The following is a 26,102-nucleotide window of genomic DNA, read 5'->3' on the forward strand; positions in this document are numbered from 1 at the left end:
AAAATATTAAATGATACAGCAGTTTTACAAAATCAAACAGAATGTTTATGTTATATTTAGACAGATATCTAAACAGTTCATTAAATTTCTACAAGAAAATGTTACTTTCCCTTTAAACTGGGACTTCAAATATTCTAAAGAAACAAATAATAAATGTTCATTCTAAAATATCACATTCGTTTGTAGGATGGAAAATCCTTTAGCTAGAACAGTTCAAATGCTCCCTGCTACTAGAAAGTATTTTTAGCTGCTTATTTTATTTACACATTTAAAGTTGTAACCTAACCTGAGCTTTTACTGATACAAATGCAAAACAGGCAACAAAGTTCCTAGGTATGTTGAGTGGATCTTAGTCACTGATTTATTGAAAACATATTTTTGGAGTGTGTACGTAGCTGAAAATAAAATATTTGATAAATATTTTAAATGTTGATAAATATTAACATCAGTTATGAACTGTAAGTGTAAATAAATCCTTCAGACCTTCAGTAGGCTTAGCATAGCTACTTAAGTTAAATGTCTGAAAGAATCACCTCTACAGGAGACTATAAAGCCAAAAAATCTCTACTTTTTTGGGCAGAGGAAAGAGGTAAATGTGAATGTCAATATCCTTTTCTGCTCTGAATTATCAGGTGTTCAAGCTTAAGGAAGAAATAGGAAATGGCCAGCTATTACAGCAGTGCATGAATACTGAGACAATTTTTCAGGCAAGAAAGGTCTCAACTTTGTAAAGTTGCTTGTAAAATTGCAGAGCTATCAAAACCTAGATGTTCCCAGGTTCTTTGTAAATGTCAAACATCAGTCTTGGGAATGCTTTTATTATATCTATGGTATCTTCAAAGCTGGAACTGCAAATGGCTCAGAAGAATTGATTACTGATTACTGCAATTTCCTACACCACCAAAGTTAGATTTAACATGTTCTGCAATTAGCTGGTGGTCTCAGATTATCTACCTATGCAATGCCAATAAAGTAGCTGAATAAATGAAGTGTAATACAGATAAAATCAATGTTAGTTCAAAGCCTGAAGTCTGAAGAACCTTTTAATCATTTGTAGCATCTCATACCAATGGACTGAATAATGAACTTCTCACTGACAAAAATCGTAACCACACAGTTCTTAAAAAGAGTAGCACAACTTCTATTTCCTTCAGTGGGAGAAGACTCAAGCTACCAGACTGCACTCTTTGTCCCACAGATCTTCCTGATCTTTCAAAGAAGTATCCAATGTTCATGTGGATTTTGGAAATCATGCCCTGATCAAATTACCTTTTTTAACACTGCTATAATTTTAAATTTATTCTTTAAAATTTTTAAGACTAACAAAATGAAAAAGTCACTCAGAGTCTCATCTCATGAAGAAGACTGATGTTGCTTCTTTAACATTTTCTGTCTGAAGTGACTGAAACACATTTGCAAGTTCATGTACTTTTGTAAGACCGAGCATGATTGGTATTTAGGAAATAATACAGACATGGGCAGCGACACACCTCAAGAATTAACAAGTTATCTTACATTTAACCTATGACCCAAATTGCTCTGAGGTAGATCAGCTTCTGCATACGTAGAAAAAGAAAATGTAGAAAAAACCCATAGTTTGTGCATAGTTTGTTATTACCCCAAGCGTTAAGAGTATTCTGAAGTCTTAAATATTGCTATAATTACTAAACATTGAACATGAGATCTGATTTATAAGATTTAGAGATAAGATTTGGAGATAAGCTTTATAAGATTTAGAGATCCAAGTTTAAATTCCTAAAGAACTCCTATAGGAAAACCTACTGTCTGTCACAGATCCATAGTGATGTGAGTTACCCAAGCAGATCTACAGTATCTAATGTCTGGTAAATATATTATATATAAAGAATTTCCTGTCACAACCACATCAACTGAAATAATCTCTCAAATGTGTTAAAAGTACCTGAGTGAAAAAATTATAGATAATCAGAAAATATTTCTCATCTCCTTGCAAAAGAAACAGCCAATGTTCACAGAGACAATTTTTCAATTCATAATCCTTAACTTCACTTTCAAACTATTGCAGACCGCACCACTTACTGAAGCACTTTTTATGTCTTATTCCATATTATTGCACCAGAGTTTAAAAAAAATAAATGAACTAAAAACACAAGCAAAGCAAAAAGAACCCAAGCAAAACCCAGTTTTTAAAACATTAATTCAATGACATTTGCAATTGATTCAATGCCCACTGACCACATCAAACTTTGAATCAGACTTTCTGTATATAGATGAATGTCTGCAATCAGGCTGTGTGCAATGTTGCATACACAGAAGTTAAGGACTCTTCGAAACTCTGGCTTTTCAGCACTGATGCAGGCTCTAGCTGCTGTCACCAATTTGGAAATGACAGCAGACTATTACTATTTCATTCACATGTAAGGTAAAGTATTGTTTAGGAAAAGCATATTCATTTAAAAAGTCACCCTGAGTAACTCTGTTCAATGTTGTTAAATAATGACCAGTTAACAAACTGTTGTTTGCCTATTGAATGTTAATTTTATTATATAGTGATGTATAGCACCTTAAATAACATGTACTATTATATAATGATGGATGTAAATTTTGGTCTAATTTATAGCTAAAATGTTCTGACAGAAAAAAAAAGAAAGCATATGTTTAATGTTATGAAATTCTATGGTCTTAAAGGAAACTTAGGCCCTCAGTTTAAAAGTTTAGTATATTTGTAAGTGCTTTGGCACCCAGGGGTAAGAAAAGTGATCAAACGTTAAACTTACACAAAAATGGTTTTGTATACTTGAAACTAAATTCTGTGGGATCTCTGAGTTTGCATCCAGACAACAGGTCCTAAACTAAGAAATGTTAATCAGATGTAACAGAAACACAACTGAAATTGACCAGATTTCACAAAATACCATTATGTCTGAAAAATTTTCTGGAAGAGAACTATTCCCAAATGTAAGTCTAATAGAATATATGATAACTCCATATACCCAACATTCAAGCACTGTGAACTGGAAGGGTAGATTCTCTAATTCTAAAGAGTCTGGAACTCCTGAAAAGAAGTTTCTTGTACAATGCCTTGCTCTTTCAAAAGGGACATTACACTTTTTTAATACTTTTCTCGCTTACCCAAGCCGTTAAGGAAAGTCTGGGTGCCATGCAGTCAAAGCTAAAAGATGCATATTTTTGCTTATATGCAAATCTTAATGATTTACTATACCTGCCCCTTATTTGATTTCTGCATCAATTATTGTAAAATGGGGTTAAATTTCAACTTCAGCAGTGGTATGGTACCTACTGCAAAAGCATCAAAAGTATCAGAACTAGAAGTTTTAATAGTTTTGTACTGATCAGGTTTACATTGCACATAAACTGACATAACCAAAAATAAAACCTAGCTGTAAAAGACAATTACTTTTTAAGCCAGTTGCTTTCATAGAGAAGCAGATGATCTATGATGAATGCCTGTAACATTCTCATTAAGACAAGGTCGATGCTTTATGTGTTTTTTAATAAGAACACAAGTGAAAGTTAGTCTGCCCGTAGTCATATTCTTATCATTCCATCTTTAAGCCATGTAAAAGACTACAAAGCATGAAATTTGTATTTTCTGTGCTACTTTTTATCTTGTGATGACCTCTCCTGGTTGAGCTGTTCATTAGCCTTGATTCCAGAAGTTAAGGGTGTTTTGATCCCTCTACGCTTATTTAAAAATAAAAGGAGGAATATGAAGAATTTATTGCTAAGGTATGAAAAACGTGACTATGAATAAAATTTACAGTAAGATCTGAGTATTATTAGTGTGTGTGATACTGTATCATAGTGTATGTTTATTGTACTACAAGATGGGCTTTCAACACCCACTTCATCTTGAGATAAAACTGAATGAGATTCAAAGCTTTCAACATGATCACTTCTGAATCAGTATTACTGAGAGACATAATTTTAATGACAGAGATAGATTTCCTGACTTTGCAAACAAACATTTGAGATGCAATATATTCACACAAGTGACGTCCAATTCTGTTCTTTCTGAAAATGATATTTTTTTATATGTCAGCACAAGCAGACGGTAAGAAAATATTGAATAGCAAGCTCTTATATAGGGATTCGTAATTCACTGTACACCATGAATCTTGCATACTTCCTAAAAATACTGTAAAGAATAAATTTGCTGTTGTTACTTACTTCAAAGTCAAAACATAAAGTAGCAATGGAGGAGAAAATAAAAATGTGGTTGGAAATCAGTTTTACATCAAAGTTGCATTTCACACAATTTTTAGTGCTTTCAGAAGCATTCCCAATATGATGTTCAAAATCAACTGATGGGGGGGGGGAAGAGATAAAAACCTAAGTGCATTCTCTTGTCAAAGAAGAACAAAATTCCCCAATGCCATTCACAATCAGTTGCATACAAAGTGACAAACTATCCCAGAAAATACAGCACAGTGACCGGTTTGTACACCAAAGCGTGCAACAGAATAACCAGTTAAGTGGTGCATCAAAATACTGTGACACAGCACTTGAGTTCCTATTGTGGTACCACTTCCCAAGCACCCATACGTCTTTACAAGAATTTTAAGCATGTACTGCAATGTGAACACTCCTTTTGTCATTTTAAGGCCAACATGTACTTTTAGCTATATTTCTGTTTCCAGTAAACAAATCTAACTCCATTTCACTTTCAGAAGTGAGCCAGAAATGAAACGCTATACAGCACATAAGGCATGTAGTGTATAAGCCCTTGGAGGGTAAATTAATATAAAGAAATCTTTCAATATCTGAAAAACAAAATTGTCAAGATGGGAATGTATATGAGTAAATTGTAATTAAGATTATATATAACCTTTAATAATGGAATTTCTGGTTATAGTGATGTTAATACAACCATTAACTTCTCAACTAACTTCTTTCAAAAGTTAAAGATTTGTTTGTTGGGTAATCAGATAACCCACTGTAGGTCATTTTCAAGTTAAACTACAGCCATTAGTTACTGAATGACAAAAAAAAAAAAAAAAAGCTCAGAAATCCTATCATAGAAAAGCAGTATAGGGAACTTTGTTTTCCAAGAACAGATTTCTGACAACCTAAACCATAAATCTTTTTTTTTTTCTCCTGTATATTCCTGTTATGCAGAGCCTGAGAGATGGCCATGAAGAAATAAAATTCAGAAGAAAAATTAGATAGCCAGTGAAAACTAAGCTGTAAACCTCAGGATCAATATTTCTCCTAAATCAAAGGTAGAAAAATAACTGAACATCCTACAGCCTCTGAGACCTAGATACAATGCAGACACTGCTGTACATTTTCTGTTGACACACAAATAAATGACTAAGTGTAACCAAATCCTGGAACAATAACATTGTTTTATTTTTCAATAGGTAACAGATGATAACAGATAGAAACCCACTGAGAAAGCATAGCAGTGCTCCAGTTGTCTAATCATTGCATTGTTCATTCCTGCTCCCAAGGAAAGAAATAAATAAATTTAATGATCCACATAGATCTCTATGCAGTATATACATTACATTCTAAGACAATTCCCTACTTGGTCAGTAGAATTAGCCCCCATTCACACACACACAATCCCAACACATCTATCTGTAACATCTCAGGACATTTCTTTCCTCTATGAACAGCAGAGGAAGTCAACAGTAGTGTCTATTTTTGACGATTCTATAAAAATGCACTGCTTCATTTCAGTATGCATTTCAAAAATACTTTGCAAATGGCAAATGCTTTACATGGTCTGAAGATAAACAACTAAATACTTAACACTGACATCTACCTGCAAATGTTTTGCTGGAAACTACAGCTCAGTGCAATGTTAAAGATTTGACCTAACACCCATTGAAATCAATGAGTACGCTGTCATTTTTACACTGACAGCAGAATTGGGTCCTGTATAGGTGTTCTGCACTCCTCCAGTCTAAAGTTCAGCATTTCAGCAGATGCTTGATCATTTCTCTACTATTCCTGCCTCCCTAGGGGGGCAATTGTTGGTCTCCTCTAAAATACCTTTGCTCATTTTATTATGGCAAGCAAAACTTCACTCTCAAGAAAAGCTGTCCTGGCTCAGTTCCTTCTCATCAACTTACCATCATTCTTTCCTCTTCAAAATTTTCTCTTGCTGCTCCTTGATAAAGCACTAGTTATGGGAACTGCTTACATCTCCTCTTTTCCCTCACGCAACTGTGGAAGTGAAGTACTTCCAAATGCAAATTGCATACCTTCTGAAGAAGGTGGGAAAAACAAAACAAACTAACCAACCAACCAAAAACTACCCCCAAACTTTGAACAGCTTCTGTCTGATTCCTTTCCCCCTCTGACTCCATTGCAGAATCAAGACTATATCACAGAGCAGGTCTTTCAACTTTCCACACCGGCTACCACTGAAATCATCTACACTAAGGAAGATCTGATGGGGAGCACTGCGAACAGTATCAAACCTCAGTGTACACATCCACATACAAATACACAGAAAATCAAACACAAGATTTACCAGCAGAGAAAAAATAATCAACCTCCCAGAGTTGTGGGAATTCCCCTCTCGCTTATTGCAGAGCTGAAATTGTGCATGCTTCTTAGAAAAGGGTACTTACGAGATGCAGGCAGAGCAGTCCTGGCTCTGCAGCTAATGCTGCTGAAAATCCAGAGGAAGAGAGCTGCCCTGCAGCCAGCTCGGGTAACCACAACCATCCTTCACGTCCTGGCTCCCTGTACTCCAAATGCCAGCCGCAGAAGACCTGCTTTTCTCCACTTTGGCCCCTTCTCTCTCTCTCCTTCTCTTTCTCTGAGGAGGAGGCGAGGAGGTAAAGGGGGCAGGGCTTTACCTTGGGGTAGCAGCCAACCCCCCTCTTCGTCTGCTATCTCTGTGTTTGCAGCAGCAGTATAAGTCCCGGTACTTTTCTTTCCCTTATTTCTCTGTGTTTGTGTGTGTGTGTCTGTGCCTCCTTCTCAGAGGAAGGGGGGGGGGGGGGGGGGGGAGGGAAGCCACGAAGTATCAAATAACAAGGATCGTAGAAGAGAAAAAGAAAAATTAAAAAAGCAATCTCCAAAAAGACGCGGGGGGAGGGAGGGAAAGGGAGATGGAGATGAAGGGAAGGGAGAAAGGCGGAAAAAGCTGTTGGTGCTGCTAATGCTGCTGTTGATGCTACCACTGCAGCTGAGCCCTTCTTCCTGCACAGAGCAGCGCTGCTGAGAGAAGCTAGCAATAACCTCCCAGCTCAGATATATATACACAGTGTACACGCACACACAGCCGGGGAGCCAAACACACACTCACACAGGAGCAGGGAGAGGGGAGAGGGAGGGAGAGACACTCCCGCAGCAGAGAAGCGAGCTCAGAGCCTCTCTCCTCATGTATTCATCATATTCCAGCGGGAGGGAGGAAACGCTGCCACCAGCAGCAGCAACCTCCCCCCTATCCCCCCCCCCCCCAAAAAAAAAAAAAAGAAAAAAAGAAACAGAAGGGAAAATCCTCTCCCTAGCGCTCCCCTCCCCTTCCCTCCGCTTCCTCCAGCTCCTCCCTCTTCCTCTGCGCCCCTCCGGCCTCCCGGACCCTGCTCGTCCTCCCTCGCCTGGTTCAGAGCCAGAGCCGGGGGACGGCGGCGCGGATCGGGGCCGGGGCCGGGGCCGGGGCCGGGGCCGGGGCCGGGGCGGGGATGGGGGCCGAGGCGGGGGCGGGGGCCGGGGCCGAACGGCGCGGAGGCCGCGCCGATGCCGCTGTCCGCGGTGCTGACGCCGGGCGCGGAGGCTCGGTGCGGCGCAGCGCGGCGCGGCGGGGCGCGGCGCTCGGCGCCCCTGCCCGCCCCCGGGGCGCGGCGGCAGCCCTCGCGGCCGGCTCCGGCCTCCCTCCCCGCCGCTCCCCCGCACACCGAGATGGTAGCGGCCCCCCGAGCTCCAGCCTGCCGGGATCGGAGCCAGGCGGCCAGCAGGCAAGTCCTCCGAGCGGTCCTAGTTCTGGGGGGGGGTGAGCGCCATCCCGCCTGCAGAGAGCTGGGGCTGCAGGAGCCGCTAATGCAGATGTTTTCATTCGGTAATTAATTCTCACTCCGAGAGCGAGCCAGGAAGCAAGCTGCATTAAAATATCATTACGGCTTTCACCTACAAGAGATGACTGAGACAGCCTGGCCGTAGCCTAGCCTTATGGTTTAGGGATTTCAAGAGTCTGACTGCTCTTTTCCATCCCTTTCCATCCCTCCTGTCATTGCCCTTAAACAGACTGAGCCAAAAGTTATTGCTCGCCAGATACAGTAGAATAATGAGGGTGGGGAGTTATTCATGGATTATTTATTCTACAATCAATGAGGCAAAGAAAAATGAAAACCATTATTTCTCAGGTGTTATATAGAGATGGCTGAGAAATGGAGAGGTATAATTTCTTTAGAGGAGACCCAAAGCAGGGATAAATTATTTTCAGGGTTAAATTATTTTCAGTGACTAATACACATGCTATTAACAAGTATCTGCTGTTACGTAGTGAGTGTGATGAAGTGGTTAAGACTGTATGTAAGACGAGATTTTCAGAAAGGCCTTGGGATATTAGGATCCTCAATCCTATTGCCTTTCAGAGGGAGTACAGTGCCTATCTTTTAGGTCACTTTGAAAACTCATCCATACGTAATATGTGATATCCCAGGAGAGCTGTGGCCTAGAGGTTTGAGCACAGCACAGGACAAAGCTTAAGTGCCAGTCCTGGGAAAAAGTGTTTCTGTAATCTTGTCCAACTGCCATAATTTTTCCTCCTTGAACCTTTCCCTCTCTTGCATTATCCATATTGAGTATTAATACATTCATATTTTAAATGCTTTCATAGAAGTAATGCCAATATGTCTGTAGGAAATGTGGAATGAAAAAGTGCACCATGAATGCTAAGTGTCATTATACTTATCTCTGGTTTTGAAAGAATAAATATTCCCACAGAGACTTTGTTACCTCTTCTCTGCAGCATCCTCAGCCCTCTGCCGTGCCCTCCCCATTCCTTATACCCACAGACACTTCTTGGTGTTCAGTAATCATCAGGATATGTGAGGGTTTGGGGAATTAACTAAGAACCAAATATTAATTAGTGCCATTAAACTAGTTTAAAATTGCCTCTTTCCGTAATTTCTTTCTTGTTAACATCTTCTATTCTCTGCCTGCTCTATATCCCACAATTTTTCAAATTTGTAAACCTACATTTTCTGTTCTTTAGCTAAAGCAGAAGTGATAGTGCTGATATACTATCAGAAACTGTCTGCATATATTCAAGGAAAAAAGAAAAACTTCTGACTATGACATGCAAAAAATCCTACTGCTTTCATTCTGAGATGTTGCAACCCTTTCAGTATTCATTGGCCTTTATTATTCACCTGAGTAAGTAATAAGCAGCTTCTCTGAGTAAGTATTTAAAAGCTCAGCAGACCATTTTGCAAACTAAATTTTTGCTTTTTAAGGTCCTTCCAACAAGCACAACAAAAGCAATATACTTGCACAACACCCATTTATTCTTTTATACATATGTACCTGCATATCACCTATTTCATGAAGTCCTCCACTGGACAAAAATATGACTTGATTTGAGTTGTTCAAACTTTACCCTTCTTTAGCATATGCTAATTGGGGTTTTCAAAAACATACTCTAATTGCTCACAAGTAGGCACGCATTTAAAGATTAGTTATAAAGGATAAGATAAGTAATTCAAATCAGGAAGATTCAGCAGGTTGATTGATGAATATTTCAATAATTGAGATAGTAGAAAGTTTCCTTGTGGTTTGAGACGGAAGAAATGGCACAGATTATTGCATTTTTCCCCACCTCAGAACAGGATCAGTCCTTAAAAACTACATAAAATATTTAAACTATGTAGCAACAGCAATGAGTTGTGCAAGGGTAATGCAATTATTTTTAATATAACCACAACTGGGGCCTGCAAAATCATTAACTTTGACTGAATCTGTCACACAAAAATCATTATAAAGATCTTCAGGCATTTTTTGGTCCTATAAAATAAGCTAACCATCATATATACACTCTTTTTTTTTTTTTTCTTCCTGGAGGATGTTTTGAAATATTACTTTACATGATTCAACCAATCCAAGTTGAATATATTAACCTTTGAAATGAAAACATGGTCAAATTGTGTTAGGGCACAATATGAAGTTAGTAGACACCTCTCTCTTCTACTCTTCCTCCTAACCTTTCACTTCCAGAATGTAAATGTGAGGACACTCCTAAGCAAGCAGTGAGACACTCCTGCAGTCTGAGCAGGGCAACTGCAAGCTTTAGCACCCCTATCCTGCAATCGGCAAGTGCCTGCAACTTGAGTCGACAGGGACCTGTACTGCACACACTATAGATTAGGAAAGTGTCCTGGCAGACTGGGACAGACACACCAGCCAAGATGTGCAGAAGGAGGGTCTTCCAGCAAAGCTACTTCCATAAGAAAATTAATCTTTCCTTATTTTTCAAATCAACACTCCCAGAGCCTTAAAAGCTGGGGAGATATCTCAGTCTACTGGTGAAACCTCCCTGGCAATTAGTAAGACACTAAAGTGTTAAAAGACTCTAGTTACTACAGCTGTACAGAAATTTTATTGAGCTTAATGGAAATTATACACACATATTGATGAATGAATAGATCATTCTGAATTTACTAGGGCTGTCAAGCATTGTCTGCTAAATGGAATTCATCCTGGACAGAGCTATATTTACAGTATGTGAATGTCAAGAAGAAAAACACAATGTCAGAAAGCTAGAAAGGGTAATTAAGAATTTCAAACACTGGTGGGACCAAATGGCATCCAATAAAGTGATCAGCTGAGGCCACAGAAGAAAACGAGCCAAGCTGAAAAAGAACCTGAAACTTCTGAATTAATATTGAAAAGTAAAAGCCATGCTTCTTCATTGCTAACAAACTACCATTTTAACATAGTTTTTTTCCTTTTTATACTTTTGATTGCCAAGGACCCCTTGCATGGCAGAGCTCTAAAAATTATCCATAGCAGAATTTCCATCCACGCCTCTAGGATGGTAGATATGAGGACTTCACACAGGAAAGATAGATGTAATGTATTTCAAATTATGACCAAATAAGATTTATGATTTTATGCATAGAATTAAATGGCCATATAATGGACAGCTCTATTACTGAGGGAAGTCTTGGGTTTATCAAGAACAACATGGGGTTTTCTACTGGGACAGTCTATAAACAAGGGTCTTTCTCTGAGGAAGAAAGAGGGCACATGAAAATTGTGATCATCTGCCTGGAAGACGCTGTAAAGACCTGAAAAAGAATTTTATTTTCTAGAAATGTAAGGAAAGAAAGTCTTTCCTAACCTTCCTAAGGTAGCTAAAAAGGAATATGAGGATGCATTGGCAGAAAAGAGCCATTATCTTCTTCTCACTTCATGCAGCTAAAAATATAGCATTATAGTTTGAAGTGAATGCATTTTCGCTTGACCATCATTTTGTTGTCATAGTTGTACTAAAACAAACAAGCAAATAAAAAACTGAAAATGTGTATATAGGTAATCATAGCAAAATATGGTTCTTATTCTTTCTTTACATGCTTCATAACAAAGGTGGTTTTAAAAAAGGAATGTTAAACTCTCAAAAAGCCTAGTATGTCACTATTAAAAATTATGACCCCAGACTCTCATTCATACAGACCTCAAAAGAAATTGAAGATGTTCAGAAGTTTTCAGCTCCATGTCCCTACATCTTCTGTAGTCTAAATATGTGCTCAAGACAGCATCTACCTTCAGAAATTTCTTTTGGGACATCTTGGTCTCTATCAATCCACACTGCATAATGAGAGATTTTGACAAGCAAAACAAATAAAAAATCGTGCCATACGTATGTCTCAGACATATACTAGACTTGAATGTGCATTTTATAGATGTACAAATGGAACTGAATTCCATTCTTACTCTGCATCCTGACTAAAACAACCAAAAAGAAATGGTGGTTACCTGTCAGAAATGCAATTGTTTTACACTAATCACCAGTCTTATTTTGAGCTCATTTCCAGTTTAATGCTCCTTGAAGAAATGGAAGAATCTGTTTATTTACAAATATAATTTAATTACTGCTCATCCACTTGAACAGTCCAAAATAATTCTCTCCTCCAAGACACAGTATTCTACACATTCATGTCTTTCTTTTTCTTCTGAATTTGCCTTCAAACCCCACCTTAAGCCTGTTTCCCTCCTCCTCTCATTTAAGCACCACTTGTTAATTTATTTGGATGGTTTTTATATTGCAAAATAATTTTGCATTCCTACTATCCCTAAAGTCTATTAATGAAAAAAATGAAACAACATTTGAGAATCACTGAGACAAATTATTTTAATGTGGTATCTATTTTATTATTCTTTTCTTCCAAGCTGGAAATGTTATATCCATGAACATACCTATTTTGAGAAATTGACTGTTTTAGGGACTATACAGAGCAACTTGTGTCTGCTACTAATGCAACCAGCCCAACTGGAAGCTCAGCTGGGTCTTATATGTCATGTGCATAAAATACGCAGGATGAGATTTTCTTTGCACAAGAAGTAGAGGATGGGGTCAGTAATAGCCGTCTGAATACAGTGGTCATTTGAGGATTTTGCCAAATTTATCACCTGAGAAGATTGCACTGAAAAACATCTAGACAATTTTTAAAACATGGATTAAGTCCTTGAAAGACTGACCCCTTGTTGAATCTATTTCATTCTGGAATAAAGACCAGCATTTTTGACCCCTTAACCTTAAAAGTTTTCTTTCTCTCAGTTTATTTATTATTTTTTTAGATCACATAGGTGCCTTCTCTCTTAGTAATGTTATATATTCCTATTATCAATAGCAATAATATTTTATATTGACTTTATATTTTTATATATTATTTAGATTTTTGCTAAATGGCAAATACATTAAATGGTATTTTCTAGATCCTAGTCTTGTCTTGCATGCTTTGGATGGGTAAGGTGGAATCTTAGTACTACTGAAACCAGAGGAAGTTTTGCTATCGATCAAATAGGAATAGGATTTTATCCCTTATGTTTATACCTATGACATCTGAGGAAGTCCTGTCCGTACAGAGACAGACACTGTGCATCTTTTAAGTGTAAAATATAACACTGAAGATGTTAATTATTTTCCAAGCATCTACATTAAACTTTCATTGTATTTAAGTATCAACATATACAACAGATTTCACTGAGAATGTATTTTAAAAATACATTTAAATGTACATTTAAAATACTGTGCTGAAATAGTCTTTTCTTAATTCAGTTTATATTCATTCATGGATGCACAGGAGAAGGTCTATGTTGAAAAAAATGTACACAAAGTGAAATATAGTAATATTATGAAAAGCTATTGCAATTATGTTGGAAATATTTCTAGTCACCTTTAAAAGAGAAATTGAAATCAATCTGGAACATTTCCTTCTGCTATTTGGGGGCGGGGGGAAGCATCCTTTCACTAATGCACAGGCTGCAAGGTAAATGCTACAGAAGAGACTATCATTTATGCCTGGATGAGGAGACTCCATGTGACTTGAAGGCTTTTGCAAGACAAGTACATAGCAACACCTTGGTGAATACAGTAAATACTTCCATGACAAAGTAATATTAGGGAAGAACTGATGTATTTTTAGCCATACTTTATGCAAATTAGCAGCTGGAAACACATAAAAAAGCCAGCACTATCTGACAAGATTTCTTTCTTTAAACTGACAGTGATCTACAACCCTCATCTTGGGAATTTCTTTGGTAAAGGTTTTGGAATAATTCACAACTGGTAGCTTTAAACCACTGCTTTATGTTAAATAATTTGTGCTATTGAGGATACAGCCTCATTATCTACTCAATACTTATTTAACAGATTGGAAGAGGTTAGCAGAGTAATGCACTAAAGTTACTGAAGCATTTAAGCATTCTGAGTAAATATATATTTGCCTCCCTGTTATATTGTCCACATCATTCAGTCTCAATTACCACACTAATAAACCATAGTTATCTTCATCTCCTACTACAGATAGCATATGGATACATGACAATAAAAGTACTTTAAAATACTACCATTTACTCTATCTTATAATATTAGGAGTATCCAGAGTCCTCTTGAATCATGTTATAAATTCTTTCATACAATTGATTGTGGTAAGGCACTTGGTGTTACAGTTAAATGTGAAGCTCCAGTAATTCTCCATTATGACTCCAGGACTGCCTTTTATTAAGTGTCTACAGTGCACCTAAGTACAGAGCAGGGTGTCAATCATGACTGGAGCTTCTGCATACTACCTGAATATGATTACACTTAAAAGATAAATACGTATTGTTTTGCCTGTCTGCACACTTGCCTGTCAGACAATTTCCTATGCATCTCCTGTGTTTCTCTTTTTTTTTTTTTTTCCTTTCTGCTAGACTTCTGATTTCTAACAAAGACAGCCTGGCATTAAGAACACCAACTGTACGAAGATTGGCAACCTGGCAACTTTTTTTAAAATTGAAAGCATTAGATGACCTTTATGCTAACTTTAGGAAGTCACTTGCCATGGCTATGAACGCATAGTAACTGCTTGGGCTTCAGTGGAGTTCCTGAGCTGCGTAAGAAAGAGCTCCAGCCGAGCCTGACCAGATCAGATCAGCTCACAGCTCACAATTACTGGAGTTACTGTATCACATGCCTTGAAGAATGTTCCCATTCACCAGTTGGAGGTTTTCATTAAGGCCACTAACCCTCCTACTACTTTAAACAGAAAAATAGACAGTACAGGTTTTTGGTGAACTAAGGAGATATTGAGTGCTGACTGGTATGGTGGTCTGAAAACCACTATATATTTTATTGTCATATTGATATAAATTCTATGCTGTAGTAGTTATATCCTGAAAAAGAGGTTGCTTATTCATTCCTTGTTCAGAGTAGTCCCACTGCAGTTAGTCTGATGTTCTTTCGGGGGAAGCAGTCAGCAGGCTGTAGTAGCATATAACAAAATCATACATGCATGTACATCAAAAGTGCACACAGAAATATTGTGAGCACAAATGATTGCTCTTGACACCTAGGTAGCCATTTTGAAAGTAAGGATGAAACTGAGAATGAAATTACTTCTTTCCATAGAATCAGGAAAAAATTGAGTAGGAGTAACAAGGGAATGAAATCAAAGTACAAATTGTAGGGCTGCACTGTGATCTTTTTTGCCATTCTTCCTTCTGCACTGACATACCAAAAGCAAACAAGAAGCCTTGATAGGAGGCTGTGATGGACAGGCATTTTGTCTTAAATGGACAGACATTTTTGCCTTAAACATTTCTTGGTACAACGGGTGTGAGCTTCGTTGCAAGGTTTCCGGTCCTGCAGAGGCTAGACTAAAACCCACAGCATGGTTTTAGTCCCTGCAGTCTGCCTGCAGGGGCAAGACTAAAACCCATAGCAACAGTTTTAGTACCTGAGGTCTGCCTGCAGAGGCAGGAGTGAATGCCCATGCATCATCCTGTGGTTTTGGTGCCTGCAAACCACTATCTGTGCATGTGCAAGGATTCTAGGGCGATGACCTCGGGGAGCATATCATCTGATACAACCCCGAAATCATCTGATACACCCCGAAATTGTCCCCCCTGCGACCACGTGGGACACACCGAGCCTGCACAGAACCAGACCACACCTACCCTTGCCTTGCATCACACCCACCATGCATATGTATGAAGTTTCTTGGAACCAGGCAGAGACTTTGGAACTTGGACTGTATAAAAATGGTACCATCAAAAGCTCTGTGTGAACCCTACTACCGAAGACTCGAGGAACACGCACCCACCACTGAAGAATTGGAGACTGAGGACCAACAAGATGCCACGGATCCATGGTGGTGACTATTCCTGCAACTCTATCCCAAATGCTTGCTTGATTTCTGCCTTTTTATTCTATTCTATCCTATTACTACTATTTTCTACTTTTCACAATAAAAGCTATTTTGGGTGTACGGCATTTGACCTCATTTGTGTCTTAATCTTGCTCTTGGGATCATATCGAAACCTCCCCAACATTGGATTGGGACAGAGGCACACAATGTGAAGAACTCTTTGATGTATGAACGTTGCATCTTAATGACATGCAGCCTCTCATCAGATTTGGTAGTACAGATGCCTTTCATAAAGACCACTTCAGCCTAATTTATAAAGAGCCGTGTTCTGGTTTTAACATTTTTAGATTTTAATCTGTACGTTGCAAAACAGCCTGGGTTTATTACCTGGAGTTAGGAAATATCTAATCTAAGATGTGATTTTAAAGTCTTTTCTGCAATCAATAGTTCAACACAATGAACTATTACATGCCCTGTTACACAATAGTAGGAGAGGTGCAGCTAGACTGTCGGTACACAGGTGAAACTAAGAGAGATGGTAATAACCCTTTATGTGATGACTCTTGCAACAACCACCACAACGCACTCTGAGTTTGCCATCCAGTCTGGTGTCACATGAAAAACGTTTTGTGCATGTTTCCTCTAGTTTGGAGAATAGAAAGCTCCCTAACTGAGGAAGGAGGATTCTAGAAGAACCCAAAAAGCAATCTGAAATGAGACACTACAGAACTGTGAAGGAGCCTGTGGGTAAGCTGCCTTATTTACATGTCAAGGGCTTCAATACCAGCCCACCATACTGTTCTATTATCTCTTGGAGAGCAGAATATATATGTGTATGTCTCACCCACTCATACAGACAAATACATAATGTTATGTAACTATTTAATAAGTCATGTCCATATAAAGTCAAATATTATTAAAATACATTCTGGATAATCTTCATCCATAAGAAAACAAGACTGGAAGAGGCCACTCAAGTCATATCAGTTGCCGAGATTTATCTTCCAAGATAAAGTCCCTTTTCTTCTCAAGCACAAATCCTTTTCACAATATTTATGAAACACAGGGTGATTTGGAGATACTTTGTGTGAGGTGTGGCCACATAAAAATCACTTAGCTTTCAGACCCTTTTCAGCTTTTCTGAAAGTATCAGACATGAAAAAATAAATGTATTTGATAAAAGACTTATACTTCTTGATCTTATCTCAACTTTTAATTAAAAATTATAAAGAAGTCACATTAGGTAGACCAAAGTCCTACTACAACAATAGTGTATGAGCTTTTAGCTGTAAATGCATTGGTAATAAAAGGTGCTTAGAGTACTGTATGTTACTCAGTGCAATATGGCATGTAATGAATGAATACTAATTTATTCTCCACAGCATCTAAGGATTTCAAAGCAATATACAAATATTGAATTAAGTTTCCCAAAGAGCTAAGTAAATATTATATCCATGTATAGAACAAGCACAGGAATCTAGGCACAGTGTCCAAAATCGCCTATATTCCAACTGCTGTAAACAAGATCCACTGGCTCTGAGACCAAAATCGAGTTTTTAAAGCCAGACAGACAAATCAGCAAAAGCTATGCCTCTTGGCCTATAGGGCAAGTTGCCCTATTAGGGCAAGTGAACTGAAAGTGCTCCATTAGTACTTGGATGGAGATGGCAAAGAGTATGAGCCAGTATGAAAGATTTAATCATCAGAAATGCACTCAAAGAGGAAAAGGCAGAAGAACCTAAGTGAAAAGTACTTTAAAAGGAATGAAAGGAACATGATGACTGTAGCTAACAAGCTAATGCCTTTTGCTACCCATAAAGAAAATCTGATAGAGCTATAGGTGAACTAGATGAAACTAGTTGTAGAAATGTTCATAATTTACAGAGTACACACATTTTTGTTGTGCATCATTCAAAAGTGATACCATGCTATCTTGTAGAAATTTCTGCATTTTGTAGAAACAATTTGAGAGCAAAGAGGTATTTAATAGCACCACTTGTCACTTTTGAACAGTGAAAGATCTTCAGTATCCCAGTCAAAAACCTCGAAATGTGTTGAAGTCTATATGGCTGTACTCTGTGCAAAAGAGAGATGAAGAGCAGGCTATTTCATTTCCACTTTAAAAAGACCTTGAATCTCTCTGGTAAACATTGACAACCAAAAAGAATGCAATCTCTTTAACAACCAAAAGGAATGCAAACTAATTATAAGTGCTGCTGTGATAAAAGCACTGAGTCCTTCTGTGTTTCCAACTTCATGATGAAGTAAGGCCTCATTGTTCTACCCACGGACGTGCCTGCCAACGTGGGAGAATTTTAGATGCAAACAAAAGACTGAAAGACTATTCTCCACTCACCCGTCTTACAGCAGCTAGTGATTTAGCTGCTTGCCACTTCTACCTTTAGTGAAGACCACTCTATATAAGAGTTGTAGGATATGTCGGTACCATTCTGAAAATCTGTAAATACAGCAAAACCTTTTTTCTAGGCGCTCTCCATCCACATGGCTGCTTCTCTATCAGCTTGTGGACTGCCTGCTTAGAGGCTGTCTGGCAATATATTAACCCCCTGGGCATGTACAGGCATTGAAGATACCATTAGCTCCAGGACACTTCTCAGTCACACTTCTTGCAAACCAGCAAAACCGGCAGGTCTGGTGAAGCAGGTGGCTTCAGAAGTACCTACAGCATTTATAGACACACTCACAGGGATATTTTGGTAACTCAGACTGAAAAATCTATTCTTTCCAGAAAAAGTGCATCTTTTGTTCATTAGTCTCCTGTTCAGCTCAGTTGACCTTGGTTTTATTTCAAACCTTGATTGATGTAATATTCACTCTGCTGCTCAGCCAGCAGTCTATGGGATTACAAGTAAATGGTCGGAAGAAAAAAAAAGGATAACATCTTTCTCACTCACAAATCAAGGAAGGATTCATCTGAATATAGACAACTAACTTCAGACTTGTCACTTTAGTCTCCCTTTACAGTTGACAGAGAGCTAGTCAGGATTGTCAGTGTCATCTAGGATAAGATTCATGTTACCCTAAACTAGAAGTTTGCACATGATCAGATGAGTCAAGCACTACTGAAGTGCCTGTTTCCTCTCCTTTAACTACAAGAAGATCCTTGAGTACCTGGCACAGCTGTAGACAGCAAAATAGGGGTGAGATGAAGCCTGCCTTAGAATAGAGATTCTGCTGTCCCTCCATAGAGTCTGCTTCACCCCCGTGTCTACTCATTTAGACTGTGCTGGCTCACTCATATTGCAGAGATAAGAATAACCACATTGAGAATTGTGGAATCAATTGGGAATTGTGAAGCATCTTGCTATATGAGATGCTTCAAGTGCCTTTTCCTTGCAAGCATGGTCCAGATTTGAAATTTGCTCATTAACACCAAGCCTAAATTTTTGTAGTTAGCCAGAAATGACAATAATAATACTACCAATAATTAAAAAAAGAGGGAAAAAAACCCCACCACAAAAAAAAGGAAACTCCACAAATTAAATAACAGGTAGGAAGAAAGAATATGATCATCAGACAAATCAAATACTATACTGTTTAACTGTAATCTCTATTTTGCTTTCAAAATTGAAACAGAAGAAAAATTCTTTTGTCCTTGCCTCTTCTTTCAGAAACCCAAATGTTGTGCTATACCAATCTATTTGCCAGGCTACTCATCTCTCTCTCCTTAAGGGGTCTTCCAACATTTCCATTTATTTTATCATCAGCTCTCAAAGTAAAACATAAAAGAACTGGAGATACTGGTTCTTTGGCTCTAAGTGAGTGCTGAACAACAAGAAATGCTTTCCTAACAAGACCTTAAAGTCAACCCATGCCTGCTGTACTGACAGTTACAGATCAGAACAATTTACTTTTTTTCTCCTCCATGAATGCACAGTAATCCCTTCCTTCACCTTCTGGTGATGGGATACATAGACTCAATCAGTCCTTGCTCTCCCGCCTGTGCAAGAGGAGAACAATAATTAAAATCTTATATATGCATGCAAGTATTGCTCATGGTATTTCCAAATTAGTTTGATTGCTGGGAAAGGTGTTTGATTCACATTGTCCGTTATACCAAAACAAAATCGTAGCTCCTCACTTATACTGAGTTAGTGCTTGCTGTATAGAGAGAGCATTTGGATTAGTTTGCCCTTCATGGCCTACCCTGCCTTTCTTTTCTTGTCAATGACCAAATCCCTCACTGGCTTCATGGTGAGCTGGACTGAGTCTATGATCCCGTAGAGTTTATATTGTCTTGCTTATATCTAACTGACATATTTTATGATAGCACTGGGGAAAACATTCGATGATAACTGATTGTCTAACTCTGGTTTCCAGTTTAGCTGGAAAACAGACACATTTCTTACTTGGTCAGTTATAACTTAACATGAAGCTCGACTACTGTTTAAGAAATGTGCTCCATGGATCTGTGTCTTACTTGCACTGAGAAAAACTTACGCACTTCCAGATCCATCATAACTTTAGTTATCCAGAAAGTAACCACGTTGATAGATGGTGAAAAAATCCTACAAGACCATATGTAGGAGAAGTATTTCTTGATCGGAATCAAGGACCAGAAGAGATTTCCTGATCTATCAATTTCAACCCCTTGTGATTTCAAGAATTCCACCTTAAAATTTGTTAAGTTCTTCCATATTTTTTTTGTCATTTTGGAAAATTGAATCAGAACATTTTAATGGTCAAGATCTTTCTTTTAATTTTCAGCCAAAATATATTTATAGTTGGCTTATATACATTTGTTCAAGTGCCAGAACTGCCCCTTATCTTGAAATTATTCTCGAGTCCCAGTCAGATTAAAACCAAGACAAATTGTTGAACATTAAAATGCACGGTTGAAAGTTGGGAAAAAAAAAAAAAGAAATGCACTTAAATCAACCCATTTATAATAATACAGCTATAGGCCTTCTTTCAAACACATCAGGGCAAAAAATGGGAGTTGGGTTTTTTTACTGTATTTTTTTAACCCTAAAAATGTCAAGCAGTAAGTATGGGTTACAATTCAAGAAACACAACAGGATGTACACTTGTAGAAAGGTGGAACTACACTTGTACAGAAAACACTTCTTATCCTTCTGGAAATTAAGACAACCTGGTTTAACTAGTCATATGTTTTAATCATCTTCATCAGAAACTGCCACTTTCTAGATCATTTGCTTGTGTGTAAAATATCATGCTTAGAGGATGATGTTTCAGCTGCATATTTCACATGAGAACTATGCAAGCTTCCAGCTCAGCAAAGTTCTTACATATGTGCTTTCTCAAACATTTCAGTCCACTTTGTCAGGGTATCCAATATACATTTCTGTGACTCTTATTCATTTCAAAGGAAGTCTTCTATCAGTTAAGGCATAATGAAAACAGTAGGATCAGATTTTAATTTATTTGGAAGCCAAAAGTTTGTATTTTTCGAGTGTCAGAGTAAAAAAACTGTTCACATAGGATTTAGCTTTCCTGCTCCTGAGGGATTTATTAGTTCATGTAGGTGACATAATGTTTGGAGCAAGGGAGAAATGACTGCTCTGACTCAACTGGTCACTGGTGACATTCACCTTATATATGGGTCAGCTAAGGCCTATTGACAACAGAAATTCAATTTATTCCTGGAAAAATGGATATGAATGTAAAAGTTTGTGGAAACTCTATGATAGATCTTTGTATTCTGTTCAGTACTTCAGTGAACCTTCCAAGTAAAAGATTCTTGAATTACTCTGAGTACCTATGTGTTCCATGAAAATGAGAAACAAAATTTTTATGACATATTCTTGGCAAAAATACTTTCATCCAGTTCTGTCACAGAGGTATGACGGATGAAGGATTGCAGCCTCATTCTACAAATGTCACTGGGGAAAATATCTGTAAACTATTTATGGACTAAATGACAATTTTATTTCACTTGCGGAATTATTATTTTTTGTGTTGCCAATGCATGCAGAACTTGGTACATGTGGAGCACAGAATCTGCTCATATGTCTTTTCTTCTCTCTTTCCACTATATTACATAGCTTTTATTAATATATTAATATACCCTTATTAATTGTGTATGTTCTGTGCAACCACAGGTAGGAAAGGGACAGGTTGACTTGCCTTGGTTAGTCAATTCACTCTGTATCACAGCTCCGTTCAATGGGGTTTGCCTCCTTTCATGACTATGATAGAAATACTCACACAACTTTGTTGCGTCTTTGGTCTTGAATTAAAAAAAACATGGTGTCTCCTCACTAGAAAAATGGTAATATTAAAGAATGGTATACTATCCACATACTGTAATATTTTGTATGTCTGTTAGATGCACCAGTTTGCCCATTTTTCATCACTATGACCACTATAAACGATGGGCAGCAAAATGTGTAATACATCTAGCCATAGCCCTAGGTACCATGCTAGGACCAAGCAGCCTTTGGTGAGGAACTAGATATCCATGTTTGTTTAGGACTGGCTGGAGCACAGCATACTACGGAGAACCATCCCAAGCCTACTCAAAATTACGTCCAACAATTCTGTGTTCCCAAAAGGATATTTCTTTGGCCATCGTTCACTAAAGTAGAAAAAAATCCAAACCAAACCAAATAAACCCTATAACTGAAATGGTTTTAATAATTAGGTGTCCTGTTACATCAGCTGCTCATGACTAAAGATTTCACCAGGCAGATACAGAAGTAGTTCAGGCATTTGAGAACTTGGATTGGAGTCATCCCAAAAGCCTGTATATGCTGTACACATGGAATGTGAAGAATGTCAACAATTTTCCTTCAGTCCAATGCTAAGTAAATGTCTATTTCCCCCTAATTTACTGGTCACCATAATATACTGAGTAGTAAATGAAAGGGAAAAAACTATGCTAGAAAGACACTGTGCATCCTTCAGACACCAATGAACATTTCCAGTGCAAATCTGTTGTTATAGCCTGAAAATTCTCATGAGACAACAATGACATGCTGTATATGAACAAGCCTCAGACTGTACAAAATGATTGAGAAAATTAAGTAGTTTCCTACTCTGGTCAGAAGTACATTATGATACTAAAATTAACTATGGCCCTTATCTTGAAATATGCTCACATGAAAAATGTTTAAAAAGTGTTCTGTTTTACATAACAAAAGCAAAATTTAGCTTAGTGGATCACTAAAACTTTAAAAATACAGCTTCCACAACACAGCTACTTCTGTTCTAGCCATCTTTACTTACACAAGTGTTTCTCGACATAAATAAATTTAAAAGAGTAAAATCATTCTAGAACCATATGTTGGTAAATTCTTGTGAGATGTTGATTCTCCTGATTCCTAGTGCAATTCAACTGCTCTCAGTGAAGTTCCTCTCAAATTGTACAAATAAAAGACGACTGAAATGTACTGTTATTTGTATTGTGTATGATTTATAAAACACATGCATAACTTTCGTGTGCTTGCTTTCCAGTGGACAGGTATATTGTTAAACTCTATTACAATGAAATCATAAAATTTGTTGTATCCCCTTTAAGACATCCCTATGCCCACGTTTTGAAATGAATGTTGTGAATTTTCCTTTTGTCTACTTCTCCCCGTTTTTTTGCATCCCAAACTTTAAGTCACATACAACATATCCTAGGGTTTTTTTTCCTTCTTTCAAAAGTAAACTTACTGAGATAGAAAACTTGTACAGAAAGGCACTCAAAATTGGGCATACTATCAATGGAACAACAACAACAAACAACAAATCTGAAATATCTACTGCTTCATAGTCCAGAGTAATCTGGATGCAAGAGAGCTGGAAAGTATTTGTTTCTTTTTACATTAAGAGTATTCAGGTAGTAACAGCTTTTGTCACTCAGTCCTATGAGCCATATATAGTACCTTCAAGCAGCACTGCTGACTTCGGTTAGGCCATGAAAATGTTCCTGACTGTGAATAAGAGTATTGGCATCTGATCTCAACAGGTAGAGAATGTGACTCTCCGTTAGAGATGGTTCATTTTCCTCTTACAAAAAATCATTCAAAATTAATCAATTTCAGTAGGGAAAATGATAACCTATCTTGCGTTATTAACAAGTTTGCTGAGAAAGAAAGGCAATAAAAATATGCTGCTAATGAAACTTTTAGATCTTCAAATGTAATTCTCCAATTCCTTGTCACTACTTTAACACACAGTAGCTCTGAGAGTTGTCCTGTGAGGGTAAGCATTAGCACTTAGTAAGAATGCATAGAGAGCCACTTCATTTATGTAGGAAACTCATTGCTACAGCAAAGAAGGTATGTAACATTGTGGCACTATAGAATCAAAATGTTGGACATGTTCTCTACCCACTGTAACATCTTTTCTTCTAAGGCTATTAAAGCACCAAAGAACTAATGCATATAATCCAAAAAAAAGAAAGATCAGAGAAATTTCTCTCAGGACATAGTTAGCATGTTGTGCTGGTTTTGGCTGCGGTAGAGTTAATTTTCTTCATAGTAGCTGGTATGGGGCTATGGTCTGGATTTGTGCTGAAAAAAGTGTTGATAATTCAGAGATGTTTTTGTTAGTGCTGAGCGGGGCTTGCACAGCATCAAGGCCTTTTCTGCTTCTCACCCCACCCCACCAGTGAGCAAGCTGGGGGTGCACAAGAAGTTGGGAGGGGACACAGCCAGGACAGCTGACCCCAACTGACCAAAGGGATATCCCAGACCGTATGACGTCATGCTCAGCATATAAAGCTGGGGGAAGAAGAAGGAAGTGGGGGGACGTTTGGAGTGGTGGCGTTTGTCTTCCCAAGTAACTGTTACACATGATGGAGCCCTGCTTTCCTGCAGATGGCTGAACACCTGCCTGCTGATAGGAAGTGGTGAATGAATTTCTTGTTTTGCTTTGCTTTTGTGCATGGCTTTTGCTTTCCCTAATAAACTGTCTTTATCTCAGCCCACAGGTTTTCTCACTTTTACTCTTCCAATTCTCTCCCCCATCCCACCAGGGGAGAGTGAGCAAGCAGCTGTGTGGTGCTAAGTTGCTGGCTGGGGTTAAACCATGACAGTCCTTTTTGGCGCCCAATGAGGGGCTCGAAGGGTTCCAGATAATGACAGATTTAATTGGAATGTGTGTCGTGGTTTAACCCCAGCCAGCAACTAAACACCACGCAGCTGCTCACTCACTCCCCCCCACCCAGTGGGATGGGGGAGAAAATCGGGAAAAGAAGCAAAACCCGTGGGTTGAGATAAGAATGGTTTAATAGAACAGAAAAGAAGAAACTAATAATGATAATGATAACACTAATAAAATGACAACAGTAATAATGAAAGGATTGGAATGTACAAATGATGCACAGGGCAATTGCTCACCACCCACCGACCGACACCCAGCTAGTCCCCCAAGCGGCGATTCCCTGCCCCCACTTCCCCGTTCCTATACTAGATGGGACGTCACATGGTATGGAATACACCATTGGCCAATTTGGGCCAGGTGCCCTGGCTGTGTCCTGTGCCAACTTCTTGTGCCCCTCCAGCTTTCTCGCTGGCTGGGCATGAGAAGCTGAAAAATCCTTGACTTTAGTCTAAACACTACTGAGCAACAACTGAAAACATCAGTGTTATCAACATTCTTCACATACTGAACTCAAAACATAGCACTGTACCAGCTACTAGGAAGACAGTTAACTCTATCCCAGCCGAAACCAGGACAATGTGCTAGATCGAATTTGTAGCTTCTATTGCTGTTCAGCTATTAACTGACAGGCTCCTGTGCTTGCCATGGGGTTGCTTGTCTCACTGTATATTAGAGTCTAATGCTCATTAGTGGCTGATTTTTGGTTTTGCTGCTTGCTGTACTGCTGTAGGGCTTATCATCTGACTCTGCTGTGCCTGGGTACATATTGATATCAGCAATGGCCATGCGCCTGGCCTGGCAGATGGCCAGGGCATCGTGGATGTTTCTGTACTGCTGTACTGGACAGGCTGGAACTTCAGTGTGAACTTGAGTCAAACGGACTGTGACCTGTGGATGAGTCCATGCGGGAGCAGGACACCCTGAAGCCTCTGTGGCGGTGGATGAGTCCACACCAGAGCAGGTAAACCTCAAAGCGTCTGTGGCTGTGGTTATGTCTGCTGCAGCAGGTATACCTCTGAAGGGATTGTGGCCCAAGCATGAGTCCACACTGGCAAAGGTACACCTTGAAGCACCAGTGGCTGTGCATGAGGTCATGCTGGAGCACCTCAAAGCATGTGGCCAGGGGTAAGCCCACGACAAAGCACTTATGGCCCTGGAGGGACTGCAGCCATAGGTAAGGCCATGTTGGAGCAGGTTTACTTCTGAAGGGACTGT

The 26,102-nt window shown here is 38.6% G+C and overlaps 1 protein-coding gene and 1 long non-coding RNA gene across 2 annotated transcripts in view; one reads left to right on the forward strand and one right to left on the reverse strand.

The window, feature by feature from the left end:
• CNTNAP2 (contactin associated protein 2) overlaps nt 1-6,943 on the reverse strand; it is a 1,249,274-nt gene extending 1,242,331 nt beyond the window's left edge. Inside the window, exon 1 of the mRNA XM_052795237.1 lies at nt 6,585-6,943. Within this exon, the coding sequence (XP_052651197.1) occupies nt 6,585-6,681 (97 nt within the window). The 5' untranslated portion in view covers nt 6,682-6,943. The remainder of the gene's footprint in view (nt 1-6,584) is intronic.
• Nucleotides 6,944-16,210: 9,267 nt separating this feature from the next.
• On the forward strand, nt 16,211-25,945 carry LOC128145400 (uncharacterized). Its single transcript, XR_008236455.1, has 3 exons — nt 16,211-16,559; nt 18,300-18,476; nt 25,618-25,945. It is a non-coding gene; the product is annotated as an uncharacterized LOC128145400 (long non-coding RNA).
• Nucleotides 25,946-26,102: the final 157 nt, after the last annotated feature.

Source organism: Harpia harpyja, chromosome 1 (assembly GCF_026419915.1).
Source record: "Harpia harpyja isolate bHarHar1 chromosome 1, bHarHar1 primary haplotype, whole genome shotgun sequence".
NCBI lineage: Eukaryota > Metazoa > Chordata > Aves > Accipitriformes > Accipitridae > Harpia > Harpia harpyja.